The sequence below is a fragment of the Lathyrus oleraceus genome, chromosome 3, assembly GCF_024323335.1.
Source record: "Lathyrus oleraceus cultivar Zhongwan6 chromosome 3, CAAS_Psat_ZW6_1.0, whole genome shotgun sequence".
In the NCBI taxonomy this organism is placed as follows: Eukaryota; Viridiplantae; Streptophyta; class Magnoliopsida; order Fabales; family Fabaceae; genus Lathyrus; species Lathyrus oleraceus.
The window spans coordinates 259507028-259528561 of NC_066581.1; the positions used below are offsets into that span (position 1 = coordinate 259507028).

Sequence of the window (21534 nt, forward strand, 5' to 3'; positions counted from 1 at the left end):
TTTCATTCTGAGAATGCAAAATCTAAAGCCAAGCGCTTAAACTCAGAAGCACGAAGCTCACAGTCATGATAGTTTAAAGGTTGAAAATAAGCTGCCTAAATATTGAAGTACTCAAACCTATCGGAACCACAGACCAAATCCAAAGAAGGAAGAACAGGCGGTTTTGAATGTATAGACAAATGAATTTCGACTTCTAAGCAAAAACGCTCTACTAGCACAATCCTGTAAACAGTTCCTTCATCAAATTCTCAGCTTCTTCAATGTGTCCACTTGTAACCAATTTCACTGCAGTAAAAACATACAATTAGCCAAGGCAGTAAAGATTCGAAAATACCTGAAATGGAGTTGAGACAAATTAGAGGAAGAAAGTACACTGTTCACATTACCATTTTCGAATCTAGCATCAAATAGAGCAATCCCAACTGAGCACATCAAAAGGAGTTTGCAGAGACACCTGTTTTGATGCATAAGCCAATCCCAAACCCTAAATCTGCAGGACATAAAAGGAGAAGAGAATCAGAAGAGAAAGGAGAGGAAAAACTTCAAAACGAAACCCTAAGGACGAAAAATTGGAGGCGGACAAAAACTCCACCAAGAACCCTAATCCCCAAATCAAAAAGAAACCGGTATTTGAATAGGCGAAGGGAGAAGATTCAATCATTACCTGAGCCGTCGTCGTCGCCGAAGGTGAGCTTTTACTTGAGTCTCTTTGAAAACCATAAATTTGTGCATTTCTTGGAAAGAGGATGAGCGATTGTGAGAGAGAACCTGAGAGGGGATGAATGATTGAGGGTGAGAGAGAGGGTTGAGGTTGAGGACGCGATTGAGTGAGCGAAGGTTGAGGATGAATGATTGAGGGTGAGAGAAACGTGAGGTTGAGAGCGAGAGAGAGATTTGTTGAGAGCGAGATTGAGAGAGCGTTTGAGTGAAACAGAAGATGTTGTGAGAGGGAGTGACGATGTTTGTTACTGTTGCTCCCTTTTTTGTTTTTCTTTTATTTATTTTAAGCAAAAACAAACATTTAAGCTATTAAAAAACCATAAAAATTAATTAATATGTTTAGTATTCCCTTGTTTTTTTTATAGTGTATATTAGTGTGTGTTAATGCTGTTTAGTGTTCCCAATCCACAATCTTTTTGGAAACCCAACAGCCAGGCGGCTATGGTATCTTTTCTTGGTTTCTCCCATTTGGTAGTCCAACAGACTATTTTGTTTTAGTTTTTATTTTATTTTTTTTAATTTTAATTTTAATCTGTTCTGTTTATATACCCAAGTTGTTATTATAAATAATAACTAATCATAAATGGCCTAGTGGAGAGAGGGTAGTTTCATGGTCTTTAGTGGAGTGGGTTCGATACCCATATATAGCATTTTATTTCTTTTAGCATTCATTTTTTTCATGTTTATGTCTTATTATAATTTCTCCCATACTCATAGTTTCATTATTATTTAATAACACAAATTTGGTTTCTTTTAATTTCATCATCCATTCAAAACCGCTTTAAACTATTAGAATCACACTTTTCTCGATTCAATATCGAGCCCATTTCCATACCCTTGTAAGTCGATTGCTTTTTAAGCATCGCCATCAACCTCACATAGCTTACTCTTGGGATTTCTTACAATGAGCCAGTTCTCTTGCACTTACACTCATACATTGCATTATTTGTTGTTTGGGCCCGATTTAATTATTTCATGGTTTTGAATCCCCATTTGACGAAATGTACCCCACTCCTCCGATGTGTAATAATTTTGTACTATTTTATTTCTTTATTTGTTTGACTGTTTAGTTAGACACTAACACAAGAATAAAATCAACCATTTCCAAAAGACCAAAAATAATGACTCGATCCAATGTCGAGTATTTTCTCAATAAACAAATCAATTCATTTCTCCCTCCTATTCTATTCCATTTCTTTCAAACTTTCATCAAACGCTTGATTCAACGTCAAGCCAGTTTTCTTAATAAAAACTCAAAAAAATATTAATTCATAGTTAAGACCTTTTCAATAAGATGGAAGTGGAACGTGGTGTATACCACGCACTCCTGAGATTAAGATTCGAGACGTATGCCTCGCCTATCTTAGCTCTCGCCATCATCCAAATTTATCCACTTTGTTTTCTCTCAAACACTCATTCAAATTTCTCTTAAACGTCCATCAATACTTGATCTAGTGTCAAGTCATTTTTCACAACAAAACTCAAAATACCTAATTCTTATTTAACACTTTTTCAATAAAGGTGGAAATGGAATATGGTGTATATCGTGCACTCCTGAGATTAAGATTCGAGACGTATGCCTCGCCCATCTTGGCTCTCGCCATCGTCTAAAATTGTCAATGCGGTTTTCTTCAAACCCTTTCTCAATCAAATTCAAAACACTTAATTCTTATTAAACATTTTTTGCAAATAAGTTGGAAATGGAACATGGTGTATACCATGCACTCCTGAGACTAGGATTCGAGATGTATATCTCGCTCATCCAAGTTCTCGCCATCACTCAAAATACATCCAACCGATTAAACTCTTTTCTCGTCGCCGTGCGATTAATCAAAAACCTTTTTTTAATGGAAGATATATTGTCTTAAGTGATACAAAACAATGTTTCGGCCACGATTGTTGAGTAGAGATAAATGACGCTTTTCCGAATGTAGATTTATAAATCCGTTCGATGTGTGGTATGCGTCCACTCCTCATCTGTTTTGGGTAAAACGATGTTTTTGTCGGTTAATACAATATAGCTTTCGCTAAAATCGACCAACAAACAAACATTTTTCTACCCAGAACTACGTAAGCCTTGATTTCTCTTTTGAGATACGTAGGAGCAGGATTCGTAAATCTTGTCAGGCCCACTAATAAAAAACTTAGGTTTAGTCCTTCGACAAAAATCCAAAAACATTCTCTTCTCATCCTTTCTTTCTTTCCCACCTAATAATTCGAAAAGCCTAACATTTCAACTAACACTAACGCACACAACTAACCTAATGGTTCCCGTTGGGTACAACGGACGTGAGGGGTGCTAATACCTTCCCCTTGCGTAATCGACTCCCGAATCCTAATATTGGTTGCGATGACCATATCTTATCCTTTCTTTTAGAGGTTTTATCGATATTTCCCCTTTCCTTTTTAGGAATAAATAAAGTTCGGTGGCGACTCTGTTCAGTCCATCATTGCGAGCGTGCGATTGCGCTTCGCTTTAAAGTCGTATCCCCATTTTTTCGAGGTGCGACACATGCTATCTTGAAAGCAATGAATGAGTAAGGCATCATTATCAATATAGGAAGCCATCTTCCCACAATAAATTGTGATATGACTCCTTGGACAACTGACCCCTTTATACTTTTGTAGATCTGGTACTTTAAACTTTTGAGGTAAAACCATATTTGGCACAAGGCATAACTCTTATGCATCCATGCCGTGTGCAGAAAACCCTTTAATAGCTCTGATGTGTTCATCTAGTAATTGGTAATAAACATGCTTGTTTGGAATATTTTAATTAGCATATTGACCTTGAGGATAAGCTTGGGAACTCGAGAACTGAGGAGCTTATAGAGTAATCTGAGCAGGCACTTGAAGAATACCATACTGAGGAATCCGAGTAGCAGCAAATTGAGGAAAATTTTGTGGAGGATACATTATACCATTATTAACCATTTATGTGCATGGATCAGTAATTGGAGGATATCGGACCCCAAGATGAACATAACGAGTATATGGTGCTCTAGGATGAGCATGTTGGAATGCAACATTGGCAAACAGTTGTGGAAAAACATTGGCAGCATATGCCCCAAGATAGACAGTATGCACTTTAGGATAAGCAGACTGGACACCTTGATAGGGATATTGTGTAGCAGGTGGAGGAATATGGACATGAATGGGAGGACCCTATACTCATGCTCAACTTTATCAGGTGCTTTAGTAGTTACCGGCACATAGTTTTGATAAGGTTGGACTTAAGGCACCTCTTGATTATCAACATCCATTACCTGAGGAGAGAGATGAGGAGGCATTCCCTGTGGATAAGCAGCATAATTCCCATTAACAATAGGTATTTCCATGGGTTGGTATGGAAGAAAGGCACCACCGTTTACAACCTGTGGATTGAAATTCTAAGGATTCCCCCAGGGATAAGCAGCAGCATGACCACTAGACCTTAAAATATAGCTTAATTGATTGGAAACAGGTTAAGCAACAGTCTTAATTGGAATCTCAACGACAACAATTATAGTAGAGTCTTTCTGAGTACAAAGGTACTCTAAAATGGTGTCCATTTCCCCCTGAAATCGATCCATGCGTCCTTGGAACTGTCCTAAGGTATACTTGTAAGTGACTATTTCTTGTTCCATGTCGGCTATAGTTTTGTGACTATTAGCTTTGGTGAGATATTTGTGACGGAGAGTCGTCGTCTTTTCTGGATGGTTGAAGGAAGATGGTATGAGCACTTTTGTATTTTTATTTTAAATAAAATGCATGAATGCATGGACGAATGAATGAATGCATGCCAAAAATATAGTTTGAAAAGTTCCAAGGAATCTTGGAATTATCAATTTCATATAAGTAGACATAAAATTGAAGAAAATAAGATAGAAGATAAACCCGGTGATGTAACATACTCGTTTTATTCATTAAGATAGAATAAAGAGTACAATTATTATAACTCAGAGGTTTGCTCGATGAGCTACAAGAAGATCAGCCTTAACTCTCTTGAATACAACTCTACAAACATATACAAAGTGAAAAACAGTCCATGGAGTGTTATGTGGAAACATAACAGCATAAGCTTCCTTCGGCAATCCTAGGAGATCTTCAATGGCGTGGTCAGAAAATTTGGCCAGGAGTGCATGTCTATCATTCCAATATTGCACATCCTTGAGGACATTGCGCAATAAGGTGTGGTTAGGCCCATGCAGAAGACTTTGCAGAAACACTTCCTTATTATCAAGGAGGACTTTGAGATGACGGTTGTTTCATTCCCAATGAGATACCTTTTGGTTAAGATGATTAACAACCTCTTAACTCTGATGCGCTTGACTTTTCAACCCTCTGATTTCTTCAAAAGCTTAACCAATATCACACTGACATTTAGAGAGAGAAACTTCAAGATTTTTAGAACAACTTTTTTCTTTCTTCAATTGATCCTTGCAATCCTTCAATTAGTCTTGAGGTTCTTCGAGTTGAGTCGTATAGCTCTCCTTCATCTCCTTGGATGATGTTAGAGTCTGGTTTCAAATAGTAACCATCTTGTAAGCTTGATGTTGAGTTTCAGCAAGTTGATTTTCTTGGTGGATAGACTAACATAATTCCCCTTCAGAGCATCGTTAATATTCCTTTGTTTGTTCTGTTCCACTTGAACAACTTCAACCGCTTTGAGCATGTGCTCTTTCTCCTGGTCGAGGTTAATCTTCAAGTCTTCCTTATCTTGTGTAAGCTTACCAAGGTAAAATCGAAGATCATCATTCTCCTTTTCCAATAGCTTGATAGTATCTTTAATCTTATCAACTTCAGAAATAGAAACAGTATAAGGCCTAGGAGGCTTTACACTCATAAAAGGTTCCCAAGGATATGGCAGCTTGATAGTCTGGACTCTAGCTTTAACCCAATTTGTATACGGTTCCAAAATAATGAAATTTTGTTTTCCAAGTTTCTTTTTCCCGATATGATGGATTTTTCCCCATGCATGGCGTACTCTCTTCAGCAACTCAGAATCATCAACCCCTTCAGCTATCAGAAATTTTTCCAACTTTTTGACTTCAGGCTTATCTTTAAACGGATAACCAAGTTGATAGAGTGAAAAAACAGGATTGTAATTGATCAATCCACCCTTAGCACCAATAAGAGGAACATTATGGAAATCACCATAACTAAATATGGGTTCAACCCTATCATAGTCACGACTATACCATACTATGTCTTCAGCATTCAGAGACTCAACCTTTGGGACCATTTCAATGCTCCCACATTATCAAAAAGGGTCATTTCCTTTGCGAGTGAGTCAAGAACCACTTGTAAAGCAAAGGAACACATAAACTAATCATTTCATCATTCTTCTTGTTTCTCCAATGGAAAGAGAAATAAACATCGGCTAGAAGCGTGGGAACCTGATTCTTGGTCAGGAAGATGTTGATAGCAACTTTATCAATGAAACCTTCAATGATTGGGAAAAGTACCAATCCATAGATGAGAAGAGAGAAGTTTGCATAAAAAGCATCCCAGCTTCCACTATCAGTAAATAGAGTGGTATTTTTAATGAGAAACTTTGAAGGAAACCCTCTGGTGTTACCTTTGGTATGAATGTTGGAGTTAACTACTTCCCTCTTGAGATAAAAAGTTTGTGCAATCACTACAGGCTCTGGAAAGCCATTTGCGCTCATATAAGGAACTTGGTATTTGACATGAATACACAAGATGTAGGCAAACTCTTCCAAAGTGGGAGCCAATAAGATATCTTGGAAAGTAAAGCAATGCATAATAGGATCATAGAACTGAGCAAAAGTGAGAACCAACCTCGTATCTTCCTTGGTCAGTAGAATAGCCAACAAGTTGCCATAAGTCTTCTTGAAGGCATCCATGTGATCATCAATCAAAAGAGCTCCAAGCGTATTCAACTCATCAAACTTAGACTCCCTGAGTTTGTATTGGTAAGTATTTATCCTGTCAGATTTCTCCATAATTAAATGATCTACTAAATGACTGATTGTGGATTCCCTGAAAATATACTCATGCTAAAATAAATTTTATGTGAATAAAATGCAGGCATGTATGTAACACGTATTGATTCAAAGATTCAACATATTTTGGATAATCTGTATATACTGCTCGAAGTAGGTTCAAAGGTTCGACGTATACATGATGATCAAGGTATGTAGGGTATTGGTTTCCTGCAAAAACCCAATATCCCCTCACTGGTAGGTACTAGTCTTCAAATAAGGAGGTTCCTGTAAAGGTCCCTAGAGTCATAGACCCATTTTTAGATACCACTTCTTGGGACAAATGACTCGTCGGGTAATGATGCTCCCAAAAGGATCTACTCTATGTGTGACATCTCATGTTGACCTTGATTGAGGAATAACACCAAGTAGGTTAACTTTACTATTGCCACATATTATCCCGTGTGTATACTCAAGCTCGGGTATACAACTTTTCTCTCATGTAACACCATCTCAACCCAACAACAAGTAATATAACAAATACTATCATATAATGAATATTTAACTCAATAAAGAATGAAATAATGACAAGACAAGTAAAACAGTAAAGATAAACACCTAAACAAACAAGAAAAAAAAAACAAAATTAGGCTCAACTTGCTTATTGAGTCCCTAGCAGAGTCACTAGCTGTCGCACCGTAAAAAATACCTGAGTGCATCGCGCACTCGATACAAGAGAGAGTCACCATTGAACTCTATTTATTCCAAAAGGAAAGGGAAAATATCGATAAAACCCATGGGAAGAGAAACAGGTAAGGAAGTCGGTTATGCAAGGGAAAGGTATTAGCATCCCTTACATCCGTTGTACTCAACGGGAACCATTTTTCCTGTTCTTTGCGTGAATGGGTGTTATATATAAAGGTTACTTGCAAAAAGGAAAATTAAGTTTTTAATTAGTGTGCTCGCCAAGGATTCGAACCCTCGTGCCTACATATTCTCATAGTGCAATGAGAAAATTAGAGCTTCGTAGTTCATGGTAGAAAATATGGATTTGTTGGTTGTTATTAGGGAACATTTATAATCGTATCCTAGAACTATTTAGACATTATCTGATTCTGATCCTTGTTCAGATGCTTTAAGATTTTAGTCTGACTGCTAAGGAACCGATTATAACAGTTATTTTATGAAAAGAAAGAAAATTGTTTTGAAAAAGGTTTGTGTGATAAAAAGAAAATATAGAGTTGATTGTATAGAAAAAAGTATTTTCTTAAAGGAGTTGCTTGAAGTGTAAAAGAGTTGTGAAATGAGGAAAGTGTTACTTTGATGTTGTGGAAGTATTGTTTGAACCAATGGTTGTGTGTTGTTTGAATCCATAGGGTAGGTGTGTCAGAACCAAAGAGTGTGGCATTAACCAATAGATGGTGTGACCAATGCAAGGTTGTAGGATTTTGCTTAGATCCAAGGATCAAGACCTACAAAAGAGGGTTCCTATAGCATGAAGCTCTACAGGGCAATGCATGATGGTGTGTAGAGCATGAGGCTCCACAGGAAAATGCATGAGAGTTACTAGAGCATGAGGCTCTATAGGGAAAAATAAAATAAAAGGGTTTTCCAGAGCATGAGGCTCCACAAGGAAATGCATGAAGGTTTTCCATAGCATGAGGCCCCACAGGGAAATGCATGAGATATTGGTTCAGATATGGGTGTTTAACCATGAGGTGATTAGCCCAAAAAGTGTATGGATGTCAAAGATAGTGTATGTATTTGGTACAAAGGGAAGTATATTGTTGATGAAAATTGTTGTGATATTGAGATGTTATTTATGGAGAAGAAGACTTGACAGTCATTTGATTTGAATTACATTAAAGTCTATGAATGGAGGAGAATACTTTGAATAACTGAGGCATACGCCCCGTACCCAAGATACTCATAACATGGATAGGAATAATCCCTCTGATTCTACTCTGTTGCTTACGGATCTTTGCGCACCATTCACATCATGATTGATAAGTGTTGAAGATGAATCTCTTTTGTTATGCTTGAATGTCCATGATCTTCAGAGTCTTGCATGATGATGTCTAGAGCCTGTGTTTGACTTGAGACCCAATATGATGCAAGTATAGAGATCTAATCCTATCAAGTGATCAAGGGACTTATGATCACTTGACTGGATAGGGGAATCAGATAAAATATGAAGTGATTAATTAATCAAAATAGACTTTGGTCAATCAAACATTCAGGGGCATGATCAAGATATGAAAGCACATGGATTTTTATTAAAGGACTAAAATCATGAAGGAATTAAAATTCTAACACCTATAAATTTCTAAAATGAAACTAAAATTCTAAACAAAAATCTAATATAACATGCGTACTAGTTTCTAAAAATCTAATTAAAAATTATCCTAAAACTAATCAAACTTAAATCCTAATGAAAACCAAAATGAATTATTATTTTTATTTAATTTTCAATGTAATTTTTATCAAAATAAAGTGTATTTTCATGTGCTAAAATTGTGTAAAGAAAAGAAATTAAAGACATAAAAGAAAAACAATAAGAAGCAATTAAAACAAAAAATAATAAAAACAGTGGGGAGGTGCATTGTGTAATAGATGGAGTATGTTTAAGCAAAAATGATGGGGCCATGAATCAGAAGGCCCAATGTTACTGAACTATTCATTTGATAAGTCTAGTAAGGGGTGTATTAGTGAATTAGATGGCATGGAGGAGGAATCAAAGCCTAACACAATAACTCTTTGATTCCTCATACTTAATACTACATGGTGATGACGAGATTAACATGAATTGATAAAGAAGAAAAGGAGCTCACCTACGAGGCGGAGAATGGACTTGGCATTGTAGGAATTGAAGAAGACGAAGATGAAAATGGAGGAAGATCAAGGATATTCTGGTAATAACTCAAAATTGTAACTTTTTTCTACTCAAATTATTCCTTTTTCTTCATCCTTTCTTTAATCCGTATGTGTGTTGTGTTGTTTCTCTATCTGCTTGAGAGTGAATGAATGGTGAGGGACCGTTGAACGAGCTTGTAGAGAGTGAGAGAGGTTTGTGAGTGATGAATTATGCATAGTGATTATGTAGAGTGTGATTGTGTCCCTCTATTATTGCAGATGGATGCAGTTTATATAGGTGATTGAAGCCAACTGAATTGGCCAGTTAGGGCAAGGCTATTAGGGCAGGGCTAGTTGTTAGTGAAATTTAGATGAAATTTAGTTAGTAGTTAATTGACACTGTTAAATTTTGTTATAGTTAGTTGTTATGAGTTGAATCCGTTAGTGAATTGAAGTTAAATTGTTAGTTATAGTTGGTGTTAGTTAGATTGATTATGCAGGTTTAGTTAGTGATTAAAACTGTTAATTATGTTAGTGTGATTTGTGAATTAATTAAAAGTTAGTAGTGACTGAGTTAGGTTAGTTGTGTGCTAATTGGATGGAGTGAGTTGAACTACAACTATTAGTAAAAACAATTAGTTACGGTTAATTAGAAAAATGCTAGTGAAGTGACTCATGTTAAACTATCTTGACAGGTTGATCACACTGAACCACACTGTGTTTTTTACTCGGATTTCACATGTTTATTAGGACTTCATTATCATTTTGTTTGTATTATTCTCTCTTTTATGTTGTTTTCATATATTTAGCTCTTTCGGGACCCTTTTCGAAGAAATGAAGCAAAAAGACCTAAAATTGGGGTTATTTGGCAAATATTGTACACATGGCGTTGCACATGGCGGCCACCATAGGAGAAGCCATGACTCATCAGCCCTCAACCAGGAGGTAACCGCCACGTTCCCATGATCTTACCCATTTCCACACATGGCGGGCGCCATGAAGGGGTGGCGGGCGCCACCTTTGTATTCCACGTTCCCACTAAGGAGAAGTTGAGGGGCACCATGGTCTTTGCAAGCTGCCGAAATCCTCTATAAATAGTTCGTTCCATTTCATTTTCAAATCATCCAACTTAGTTTACAACACTAAAACTATATTCTTCATCTGTAAAAGAGGTAATCCGTCACATCAGGGGGTTATCGCACCTTAGTGAGATTGAGTTGGGTCACTTCGAGTTGATGTCGTCTTTATCTTCAGAGTCGGAGGTTTATTTTCCTTGTACCAGATTTAAAGCCTCTGTTTGGAGCAGGTTCTTATTTTATCGCTTTTATTTAATTTTTGTCTCGCTTTATTTTATTTAATTTCTGTCTCGCTTTACTTTATTTAATTTCTATCTACGCTTTACTTTATTTAATTTCTGTCTACGCTTTACTTTATTTAATTTATGCCTACGCTTTACTTTATTTAAATTCTATCTACGCTTTATTTTATTTATTTTACACGCTTTACTCGTCCTTTACGCCTCACATTCTAAAACAACTTTTTATCATGATCAATATCGTTGTGTTTGTTGGTATTACCATGTCTGGCTAAATCTTTTAAAGGTTAGAATTTAAGGATCACGGTTAAAGAGATGTTTCACATATTGAATCTGTAGAAATACTTTAAAGGCTGTTTTGATTTTTAACTTGAGTTTTCTGAAACAAACTTGGTTAGTTTTAACTATTCAAGGAGTGCGAAAGCACCCTGACTTAGTTAATTAGGAATTTTTATCACTTTAAGGAAAAATGATTTTTGAAACTGTTTTCGGACACGTTGATAGATTTAAAATCAGGAAACTCCTTGGGTAAAACTTTCCAAATCAAAATCACTTTTCAACTAAGTTTACGAGTCTTATTTCTTAAAATAAGTTTACTACTTTAGCGTTCTGCGCACCTTTTATAAGTGACAATAAAAGGCCTTAATTTAAGGGTAAACTCGGTTCTGAATACGCGAAAGCGACAGTTCTTGTTAAATGGATTCTTTTCAAGAGTAGAAAATATTACCTCATAAGTAGTTCTATTTAGACAATCGAAACATCACTTAACTGACGTGATATACATTCAAACTTGTCTTTATCTGCACTACATTTATTATTTACCGTTATTTTGCAACATCAATATCTCTTTTATACCACCTTAGATAAACATCATAACGATAGTAATCGATAGATTGACGATTTGGTCTCTGTGGGATCCATATTCTTTTATATTACTCTGACGTGATTCGTGCACTTGCGAATTCACCGGTCAAGTTTTTGGCGCCGTTGTCGGGGACCAACTTCGTCAAAATTTTGTACCCTGTTGTTACACCGTCTAGACTAAGGCATTGTTAGCCGGTAAATGCGAAGAACCCGTAGTACCGGAAATTTAGTAGATCCTTTAGCGGAACCCGAACGTTACACTCGTACACGCCTCTTACTCAACCGAATTAAGAAAACTATGGCCGAGAATCGCGACCGGAGACCTCTTAAGGAATTCGCCCAACCCTCTGACGAGGAACCTAGTTCGAGTATAGTAAACCCCCTTATTCCTGCCAACAATTTCGAACTAAAATTTTATTTGTTGCAACTAGTGCAACAAAACCAATTCACGGGTCTCGCTACTGAGAACCCAAATCAACTTTTAAAAGTTTTTATCCAATTGGCCGACACTTTTAAATCCAACGGCGCTTCACCTGATGCGATCCGTTTGAGATTATTTCCTTTCTCCCTTAGGGATAGAGCACGTTCATGGTTAGATTCACTTCCAGCTAATTCAATAACTACCTGGGAAGACCTTAGGAGAGTATTCCTTGCTAGATATTTTCCCCCTAGTAAGACTATTGTTCTTCAAAACCAAATAAGTATATTTACTCAAAACCAAGGAGAATCTCTTTTTGAAGCTTGGGAGAGATATAAAGAGCTATTAAGAGTTTGTCCACAACATGGCCTAGAACAATGGATGATCGTTCATACCTTCTACAATGGACTCCATTATAACACAAAGATGAGCGTCGACGCTGCCGCAGGTGGCGCGATGATGAACAAACCTTACCCTGAAGCTTGTGACCTAATTGAGGATATAGCCGAAAACCATCACCAATAGGGAACTGAACGAGCATCAATAGAGAAAAAGGAGACCCAAGGTGGAATACATGAGATAAGCTCTCTAGACATGATGCAGGCGAAAATGGACGCTTTAGCCCTTAAGATAGAACATATGTCTACAAACACTAACACCACAACAGTAGTCCACACAGAATACGAACTTTATGGATCTAAAGGACACGAATCGACGGAGTGTAACCTTTTGAACGACCTGAACACCGACCAAGTGAATTACGCCCAGGGTAACCCATTTTCAAACACTTACAACCCTGGATGGAAGAATCATCCGAATTTCTCCTATAAAAACCAGAACCCTATCCAAAATTATGCACCTCAAAGACCACAAGGTTATCAAGCCCAAAAACCAAATCAACCTATACATGTTGTGCCTCAGAAGTCTAACCTTGAGAAGATCATGGAGAGCTTTATATCGGGGCAAACTCAGCAAAATAAAGAATTCCTAAACCAGAACATTCACGTAAACGAACTGATAACACAATTAGGAACCAAGGTTGATCCGATAATCACTCACAACAAGATGCTTGAGACCCAAATCTCACAGGTAGCACAAAACCAAGCCCCACAGGCTACACCTGGAGGCCAATTCCCTGGACAACCTCAACCAAACCCTCGAGGGCAAGCTAACTCTATCTCTTTACGAAGTAGGACCTCCTACGAAGGGCCTCATAACCTGGCGATGAGCGAGTCCAAAACTTCTAAAGAAAATATACCTACCAACAAAGAAGAGGAACCGGTAGAACCCAAAAAACAAACCGACCGAGAAGGAGAAGCCAAGGATAAAACTTACAAACCACCACCCCCGTACAAACCACCGATCCCATATCCGCAAAGACTTAAACAAACCAAAATCAATAACCAATACCAAAAATTTATAAAAGTAATAGAGTCATGTAGATATTCCTTTCACCGAAGCTATCACCCAAATTCTGTCTTACGCCAAATTTCTCAAAGACATCTTAACCAACAAGTGTAGGCTTGACGATCCCAAACCCTTGGAATGCAATTTTATTTCCGAGGATAAACTCGCTAAGAATGAGAAAGACCTCGGTAGTTTTTCTATACCTTGCATTTTAGGGAGACACGTGATCGATAAAACTTTCCTAGACTTAGGCGCTAGTGTGAGTTTAATGCCCTTAGCTGTGTGTAAAAGGTTAAACTTAGGACAATTACAGCCAACTAAGATGTCCCTCCAATTAGGCGATAGGTCTGTTAAGTATCTTGTAGGAATTTTAGAAGACATCTCAGTTAGGATCGGTCAACTTTATATCCCAACAGACTTTATGGTCATGGATATCAAGGAAGATGACGATATCCCTATCCTTTTAGGTAGACCATTCTTATCAACAGTCGGAGCTATAATAGATGTTAAAAGAGGAAAATTAACCTTCGAAGTAGGGGATGAAAATATCGAGTTCATTCTTTCAAAATTCCCGATGGCACCAATTCTAGGAGACGCATGTTATGCGATCAATATCATAGATGAGTGCATAAGGGAATTTGATCGAGAAGAACCCATGATCGAACCATTTTCAAACCTGAATGAAAAGGATGACGAGCTAGAGGAAATGAAACATCGTACTAACGAATGAAATTCTAGTATCAGATATGAGATGTCAAAGGTAATGTCACGACACTAATATCTGAACAATAATAACAGGATAAAAGATAAAGAACAATAATGCAAGAGACACAAGCAATTGTTAACCCAGTTTGGTGCAAACTCACCTATGTGTGGGGGCTACCAAGCCAAGAAGGAAATCCACTAAACAGAATTAGTTCAAAGACTCTCAGTAAACAACATCAAGTTACAGTCTTTTCACCTAATCTCTACCCGTGTGACTTCTACCTAAGAACTCTTAGTTATGAGATCCTACTCACTCCACCTCAATCACAGCAGTGATATAAAACAAGAATTACAATTAAAATAAGACACTCTTCAAAGACACGTACTTGATCTTGCTTAAAAGCTTCAATCAAGTAAACACACACTCATGCTTCAAAGCTTAGAATGGACAAATTACAACTCAAAAATCAGTCCAATTCAATCATATATGGATGAATGAATGGCTTACAATACACACGACCACACAAGACACAAACCCTTATTCTCTCTCAATATTTCGTTCGTTATTTCTTGTGTCTAAAACTAGATATTCCATGCCCTATTTATAGAACTGTTTGGCTGGGCTTGGACATCATAAACCCCTAAAACTATTTTCCATTCATATCTTCTCATGACAGCTGATTATATCTTTTGGAAAATACGTCAATCTGGTTGTAATTACTGATTGAGAGCGCGTTCAATCATTAAATCAATCACACATAGATTAGCCTAAAAAACGCAATCACATAATACATAACATTCAGACTGAATGTTCTGTATACAGATGTCATGACATCGGGTCTGACATATCAGTAAAATCCTGCATATTTACATTTTAAACATCCTGCAGGTACATGTTATCTTATGTCAAGACAACACTTGTGATAACTTGTGAACACTCTAGGTTTTACTAAAATTGTTGCCAACACATAGAACCAACAAACTCCCCCTTTGGCAAATTTTGGCTAAAATATATATCAGTCCATTTGTTCACAAGAGTATAATAAAAACACATCAGCAGTTTTGCAGCAGAAGTAATAAACCACACATTTACTAGCTATAATAGCAACTAGTAAACACATATTAAACCCATATGTGCTTCTTCTCCCCCTCAGTCTGTTCAACACATACATCTCCTTCAACAACACCTGTAACATACATCACCCCTTTTGACATCACCTTCAACATCACTTGTACTACACAAAACATCTTTTTCAACATCATCTGTCATCTGTTTATAGCATAGCTACTTCATAGCACATATTAACTGCAACTTTCCTTTAGCTACTTATATTAACTGCAGCTCTCTTTTAGCAACTTCTCCCCCTTTTTAGTCAAAATAGACCAAAGAGACCAATGAGACAAAATAAATGTCTATTAGTCAACGAGAATGTGACATAGAATGTTAAAACATATTATCAGGTGTTACAGAACCACAAGCAAACACAACTGTATAAGCTGAGATAAAATCCAGAGAGATCAAAGAGAACCCAAAAGTTACATCAAGGCATCAAAACAAGACTGCCAAAAAAAACCATCAAACATCAAGGCATCTAGAACAGCACATCATCATAAAAGGGGAACAATCTTCACCAAAACTCAGTCAGAGGAGTTTGCATCTTCATCAACTTCAGACCCAGAACTGCCACTTGATTCATCTTGAGATTCAGACCTCTCACTAGAGGTGTGGGCTTCTATTTCCTTGGCTTGACCAATATTTTCTCTTTCACCTTGCTCCAAGATATTAATCAGAACCTCCAAATCTTCTTTCTTGGCTTTAGCTACCCTTATCCCAGTCTCCAATTTCTTACAGGTCTCTTTCAGTTCAGCAATCAGACCACCTGGAGGGGCTGGCTTCTTCACAGCAGATGTCATGACAATGTCATTGACATGACTGCCTTCAAATAATTTGTAACGAACTGATAGGGAAGGTTTTCTTCTACTAGGGATATCACTTGTGCTCAGAATTCCAGGTTGCTGGCTCAGGATTATCCCACAAATCATTGAGGGAAAAGCTATGGGCAACTTCACTGCATTTGTAGAAGCATGTTTGACAATTTGTTCAAACATGAATCTACCATAATCAAAATTAAGCTTGGTTCCAATAGCAAATATGAGCCTTCCAAGAGCATTTGAGATTGTAGATATGTGATTTGTTGGTACCCAGTTTGCTGACCCTATCTTGTGCAAGATAGCATATTTCACAGTTAGTTTTCCAGCAGAGAGATGCTTCTTGTTAGGCCACTCCTTAACCTGTCCAACAGTTATTTCCCTACAGACCTCATTGTCTGTGGCATTTAGTTCACCAGCACCTTCTGTTCCTCTTCCTAGGAACTTATTAATCACAGTTGGAAAAACTTCACACACTTTCCTCTAGCAAACACCTTACAAAACTCTTTGTTGTTCTTATCAGCAATGTCCTCAGGGATGTTCACCATAAATTCTTTAACAAGACCTTCAAAACACTAAGATAACCCACTAACCGTTTTCACTAATCCAACAGACTTAATCAGGTCCATGACCTCTTTAACCTCAACAGCATCCTTTCCCAATTCTCTTTCCACAACCACTCTCATTTGGATTACAAATATCCATTTTGCTGCTCCATCTTCAAGATGGAAGGAAATATTATCCAAGTGTACAACAACAACTTTAGCAGGGGATTTTCTACCAGTTGACCTTTTCATAGGAGAGATGTCAGGGACATCGTCTTCAACATCTTCATCTGAATCAGAATTTTCTCTTACTTTTCTCTTCTTTACCTCCACTTTACTCCAAGACTTTGAGGGGCCTAAAGCAGTACCCTTCTTAGCAGTTTTGGTTGTCACCAACTCAGCCACATACCTACCCTTTCTGGTCTTCATCCTCTTAGCAACACTTGGCTTCAAGTGATGAAGCAAGCTATCATCTTCACCATCCGAGCTCTCATCTTCCAAGTCAATCACCTTCTTAGCAGAGTCATGCTTCTTAGACTGAGAAGCATCTACAAATTTCTTACTAGGCAAGGTTTTCCCTAAAGAGCACAATCCTTTAGCAACTATATCTTTTTCAGACCTAGATGAATCATCATCATCTTTCTCGTTGTGAGGTCAAACCTCAGGAGAGGGGTCCCTTCTAGATAGAGGAGTAGAAACTCCCTTTACAGAGTGTCCTTCATTAAGGATCCTCGTGACAAGATTTCTAATGACACGATCAATATGATGCATGTCATCCTTAGAGCTAGGCTTATTAGAACTGTTACCTTGAGTATGGCTTGCAGTGGAGGATGAACCAGGAGCGTCGCCTGGGATGACTGACAAGGGAATCACTTCTAAAATGTCTTCATTAAGAAAGTCCATAGAGGGCGTTCTAGCTTTGTGCGCAGGTTTTGTGTTTTTGGAACCAGATGATGAAGGATGTTGTGACATCTTGTTGAGCTTGTGGAAGGATTTTTGTTGCCCTAGCAGAGAAGGTTGATGAAGTTGGAAGAAGGTGGAAATGTTTAAGCTGAGGTTGCGTGTGAAAATGCTATAGATGGAAGTTCTAATACTAGGTAATGATTTACCATAAATGGGGCACTTTCTTTTAAGTGGGCAGACAATGTTTTTATTACCTTTTCCACTCCAAATTAATTGCTATAAATTCTCAAAGATACAAATCCCTAATTTCCCTCTTAGACATTCAAATTAATTAGCATTCAACGCCTTTGTAAATATGTCAGCTAATTGCATTTCAGTAGTAACATGCTCCAGGGCTATGATTTTCTCTTCCACTAGTTCTCTAATAAAATGATGACAAATATCAATTTTGTCCTGCTATGCTGAATAGGATTCTTAGAAATATTTATAGCACTTAGGTTGTCACAATGCAATGTCATGACATCTTGCGAGACATTGTATTCAGTCAGCATCTGTTTCATCCAAACCAGTTGAAAACACCTACTTCCAGTTGTTATATATTCAGCTTCGGCAGTGGACAGGGACACACAATTTGTTTTCTTACTAAACCATGATATTAAGTTGTTCCCAAGGAAAAAAAATCCTCCTGATGTGCTTTTCCTATCATCAGCATTTCCAGTCAGCATAGATCCAGATCCATGAGTATACAACATCCCATAGCCACTGGTGCCATTGACATGTTTCAGTATCCTTTTCACTTGGTTTATGTGACTGACTTTTGGTTCAGCTTGATATCTAGCACAAACACCTACAGCAAAAGCAATGTCAGGTTTACTTGTTGTGAGATATAGCAGACTTCCTATCATGCTTTTGTAAAGACTTTGATTTACACTAACACCATTTTCATCTTTGAAGACTTTCAGATGTGTAGGAGCAGGTGTCCTTTTATGACTTGCATTTTCCATGCCAAACTTCTTAACAATGTTTTTGGCATATTTTCTTTGAGATAGAAAGATAGAATCTTCCATTTGCTTGACTTGTAGCCCAATAAAATAGGTCAGCTCTCCAACAAGGCTCATTTCAAATTCAGACTGCATTTGTTTAACAAAATGTTCGACCATCTGATCTGACATCCCACCAAACACAATATCATCCACATATATTTGAGCCACCATGAGTTTTCCTCCTTCATTCTTAACAAATAGGGTCTTGTCAATGCCTCCCTTCCTGTATCCATTGTTAATGAGGAACACTGTGAGTGTATCATACCAATCTCTAGGAGCTTGTTTCAAACCATAGAGGGCTTTCCTTAGCTTATACACATGTTTTGGAAGATTTGGATCTGTAAACCCTTTAGGTTGTTCAACACACTTCCTCATTTAAGTAGCCATTCAAGAAGGCACTTTTTACATCCATTTGGAACAGTTTAAACTTCAGAATACATGCCACTCCAAGCAATAGTCTAATGGACTCAAGGCGAGCTTCAGGGGAAAATGTTTCATCAAAGTCAACTCCTTCAACTTGATTGTATCCTTGTGCTACTAATCTTGCTTTATTTTTAGTAACCACCCCTTGTTCATCAGATTTATTCTTATAAACACACTTTGTTCCAATGACATTTATTCCTTCAGGTCTTGGAACCAGTTCCCATACTTCATTTCTCTTGAATTGGCCTAACTCTTCCTGCATGGCGTTGATCCAGAATTCATCAGTCAAGGCTTCCTTCACATTTCTAAGCTCAATCTTGGACACAAAACAACCATGTGAGATCACTTCCCTTGATCTAGTTGTGACCCCTTTATTTGGGTTTCCTATAATGAGATCTTTAGGATGATCCTTCTGAATTCTGATAGAGGGTCCCTTATTAATTTTGTCAGCTTCAGGTTCAGCTTGAGTGAGTTCACTCTCATTACTTTTGTCTGGGAAGTCAGCTGGGGGATCATTTAGGGATGTCTCAACATCGTCTGTGACATCAGTCTGTTGATCATCAACCATCACATTGATAGATTCCATCATTACTTTTGTTCTGGAATTGAAGACTCTAAATGCTCTACTGTTTGTTGAGTAGCCCAGAAATATTCCTTCATCACTCTTGGGATCCATCTTCCTTCTTTGTTCACGATCCGTCAAGATATAACATTTTCTACCAAACACATAGAAGTATTTGATAGTAGGTCTTCTTCCTTTCCAGACTTCATATAAAGTAGTAGGAGTCCCTTTCTTCAAGGTTACTATGTTGTGAACATAGCAGGCCGTGTTCATAGCTTCAGCCCAAAAGTGGTAGGGTAATTTCTTAGCATGAATCATAACTCTGGCAGATTCTTGGAGATTTATGTTTTTCCTTTCTACCACACCATTTTGCTGAGGGGTAATGGGAGATGAGAACTCATGGCTAATTCCTTCAGATGCACAGAATCCAGCAAATTTGTTGTTCTCAAATTCTTTCCCATGATCACTTCTGATTCTTATAACCTGACTTTCTTTTTCTCTTTGAAGTCTTAGGCAAAGATCTTTGAATACCTCAAATACATCAGAATTTTCCCTTATAAAATTAACCCAGGTGTATCTGGAGAAGTCATCCACCACCACATAGGCATACTTTTTCCCATCAAGACTTTCCACCTGCATGGGTCCCATCAAGTCCATGTGGAGAAGTTCCAGCACTCTGGAAGTGGTGTCATGTCTGAGCTTCTAATGTGACATCTTTGTCTGTTTTCTAATCTGACATTCCCCACAAACTCTTCCTTCATCAATCTTCAAGTTTGGAATTCCTCTGACAGCTTCAATAGATATAATCCTCTTCATTCCTTTAAGATGCAAATGGCCCAATTTTTGATGCCATATCTTCACTTCTTCTTCTTTGGCTAGAGTACACATTGATGAATAACCTGTTTCTTGAGAACTCCACATATAGAAGTTGTCCTTAGACCTGACACCTTTCATGATCACTTCATTTTCTTTATTAGTAATCAGACATTCAGTTTTTGTGAAGTTTACAGTTAGACCCTGGTCACATAGTTGACTGATGCTTATTAGGTTTGCAGTTAGTCCTTTAACAAGTAGGACATTGTCAAGGTTAGGGACTCCAGGGTAGTTTAGCTTTCCAATCCCCTTGATTTCACCCTTTGCTCCATCACCAAAGGTTACATAGCTGGTGGCATGAGATGAAGGTCAGTTAGCAGGTTTTTGTTTCCGGTCATGTGTCTGGAGCATCCACTATCAAAATACAAGTCTTCTTTGGCTGAAACTCTGAAGGAAGTGTGAGCTATCAGGTTAGTAACACCAGCCCTAGGAACCCATTGATTTCTGTTGACAGAGATGTGATGTTTGGGTCTATGTTAATGATGAGAAGGACTAGGATGGCCATACAGTTTATAGCAGAATGGTTTTATGTGGCCAAATTTTCCACAGTAATGACATCTCCATCTTTGGTATTTTCCTTTATGATGTCTTTCCTTATGATGTTGTGACACCTGATGTGACATCTTTGGTTTCCTACCAGTGTGACTACACTTAGGTTTGGATTCATTGAACCCAAGGAGAGACTTGTCTCCTGCCATTTTTCCAGTCTGAAGAATTTTGTCTAAGGTGTAAGATCCATTGTTCAGTATTCTGACATACTTTGTCATCTCATCCAGTTTGGAGTTCAAGACCCCTGCTTCAGTCTTCAACTTAGAGATGGTTTCCAAGTGTTCTGCCTTCTCATTCTCCAGTTGTGTTATCACTTTCTTCTGACTTTCCACTTGTTGACACACTTCTTCACTTCTGTGACACAACTTTATGTAGGTAGTGGCTAACTCATCAAAGGTTACTTCATCATCACTTGAGTCTTCATCAGAACCCCATCTTCCAGTTAAGGCAGTCACAAGATTTGCAGATTCTTCTGTTTCACTTTCATCAAACCAAGTA

General features: G+C 37.7%; 1 protein-coding gene across 1 annotated transcript; it reads right to left on the minus strand.

Moving 5' to 3' along the window:
- Positions 1 to 5972: 5972 nt before the first annotated feature.
- LOC127130731 (uncharacterized) lies at positions 5973 to 6668 on the minus strand. Its single transcript, XM_051059698.1, has one exon. It carries the CDS (start codon positions 6666 to 6668, stop codon positions 5973 to 5975), a length of 696 nt encoding a protein of 231 aa, XP_050915655.1.
- Between the last annotated feature and the right edge of the window lie 14866 nt (positions 6669 to 21534).

What these genes read in the sequence shown, in the direction of transcription:
- LOC127130731 (XM_051059698.1), bottom strand. Translation starts at nt 6,668, where the DNA reads ATGGAGAAATCTGACAGGATAAATACTTACCAATACAAACTCAGGGAG.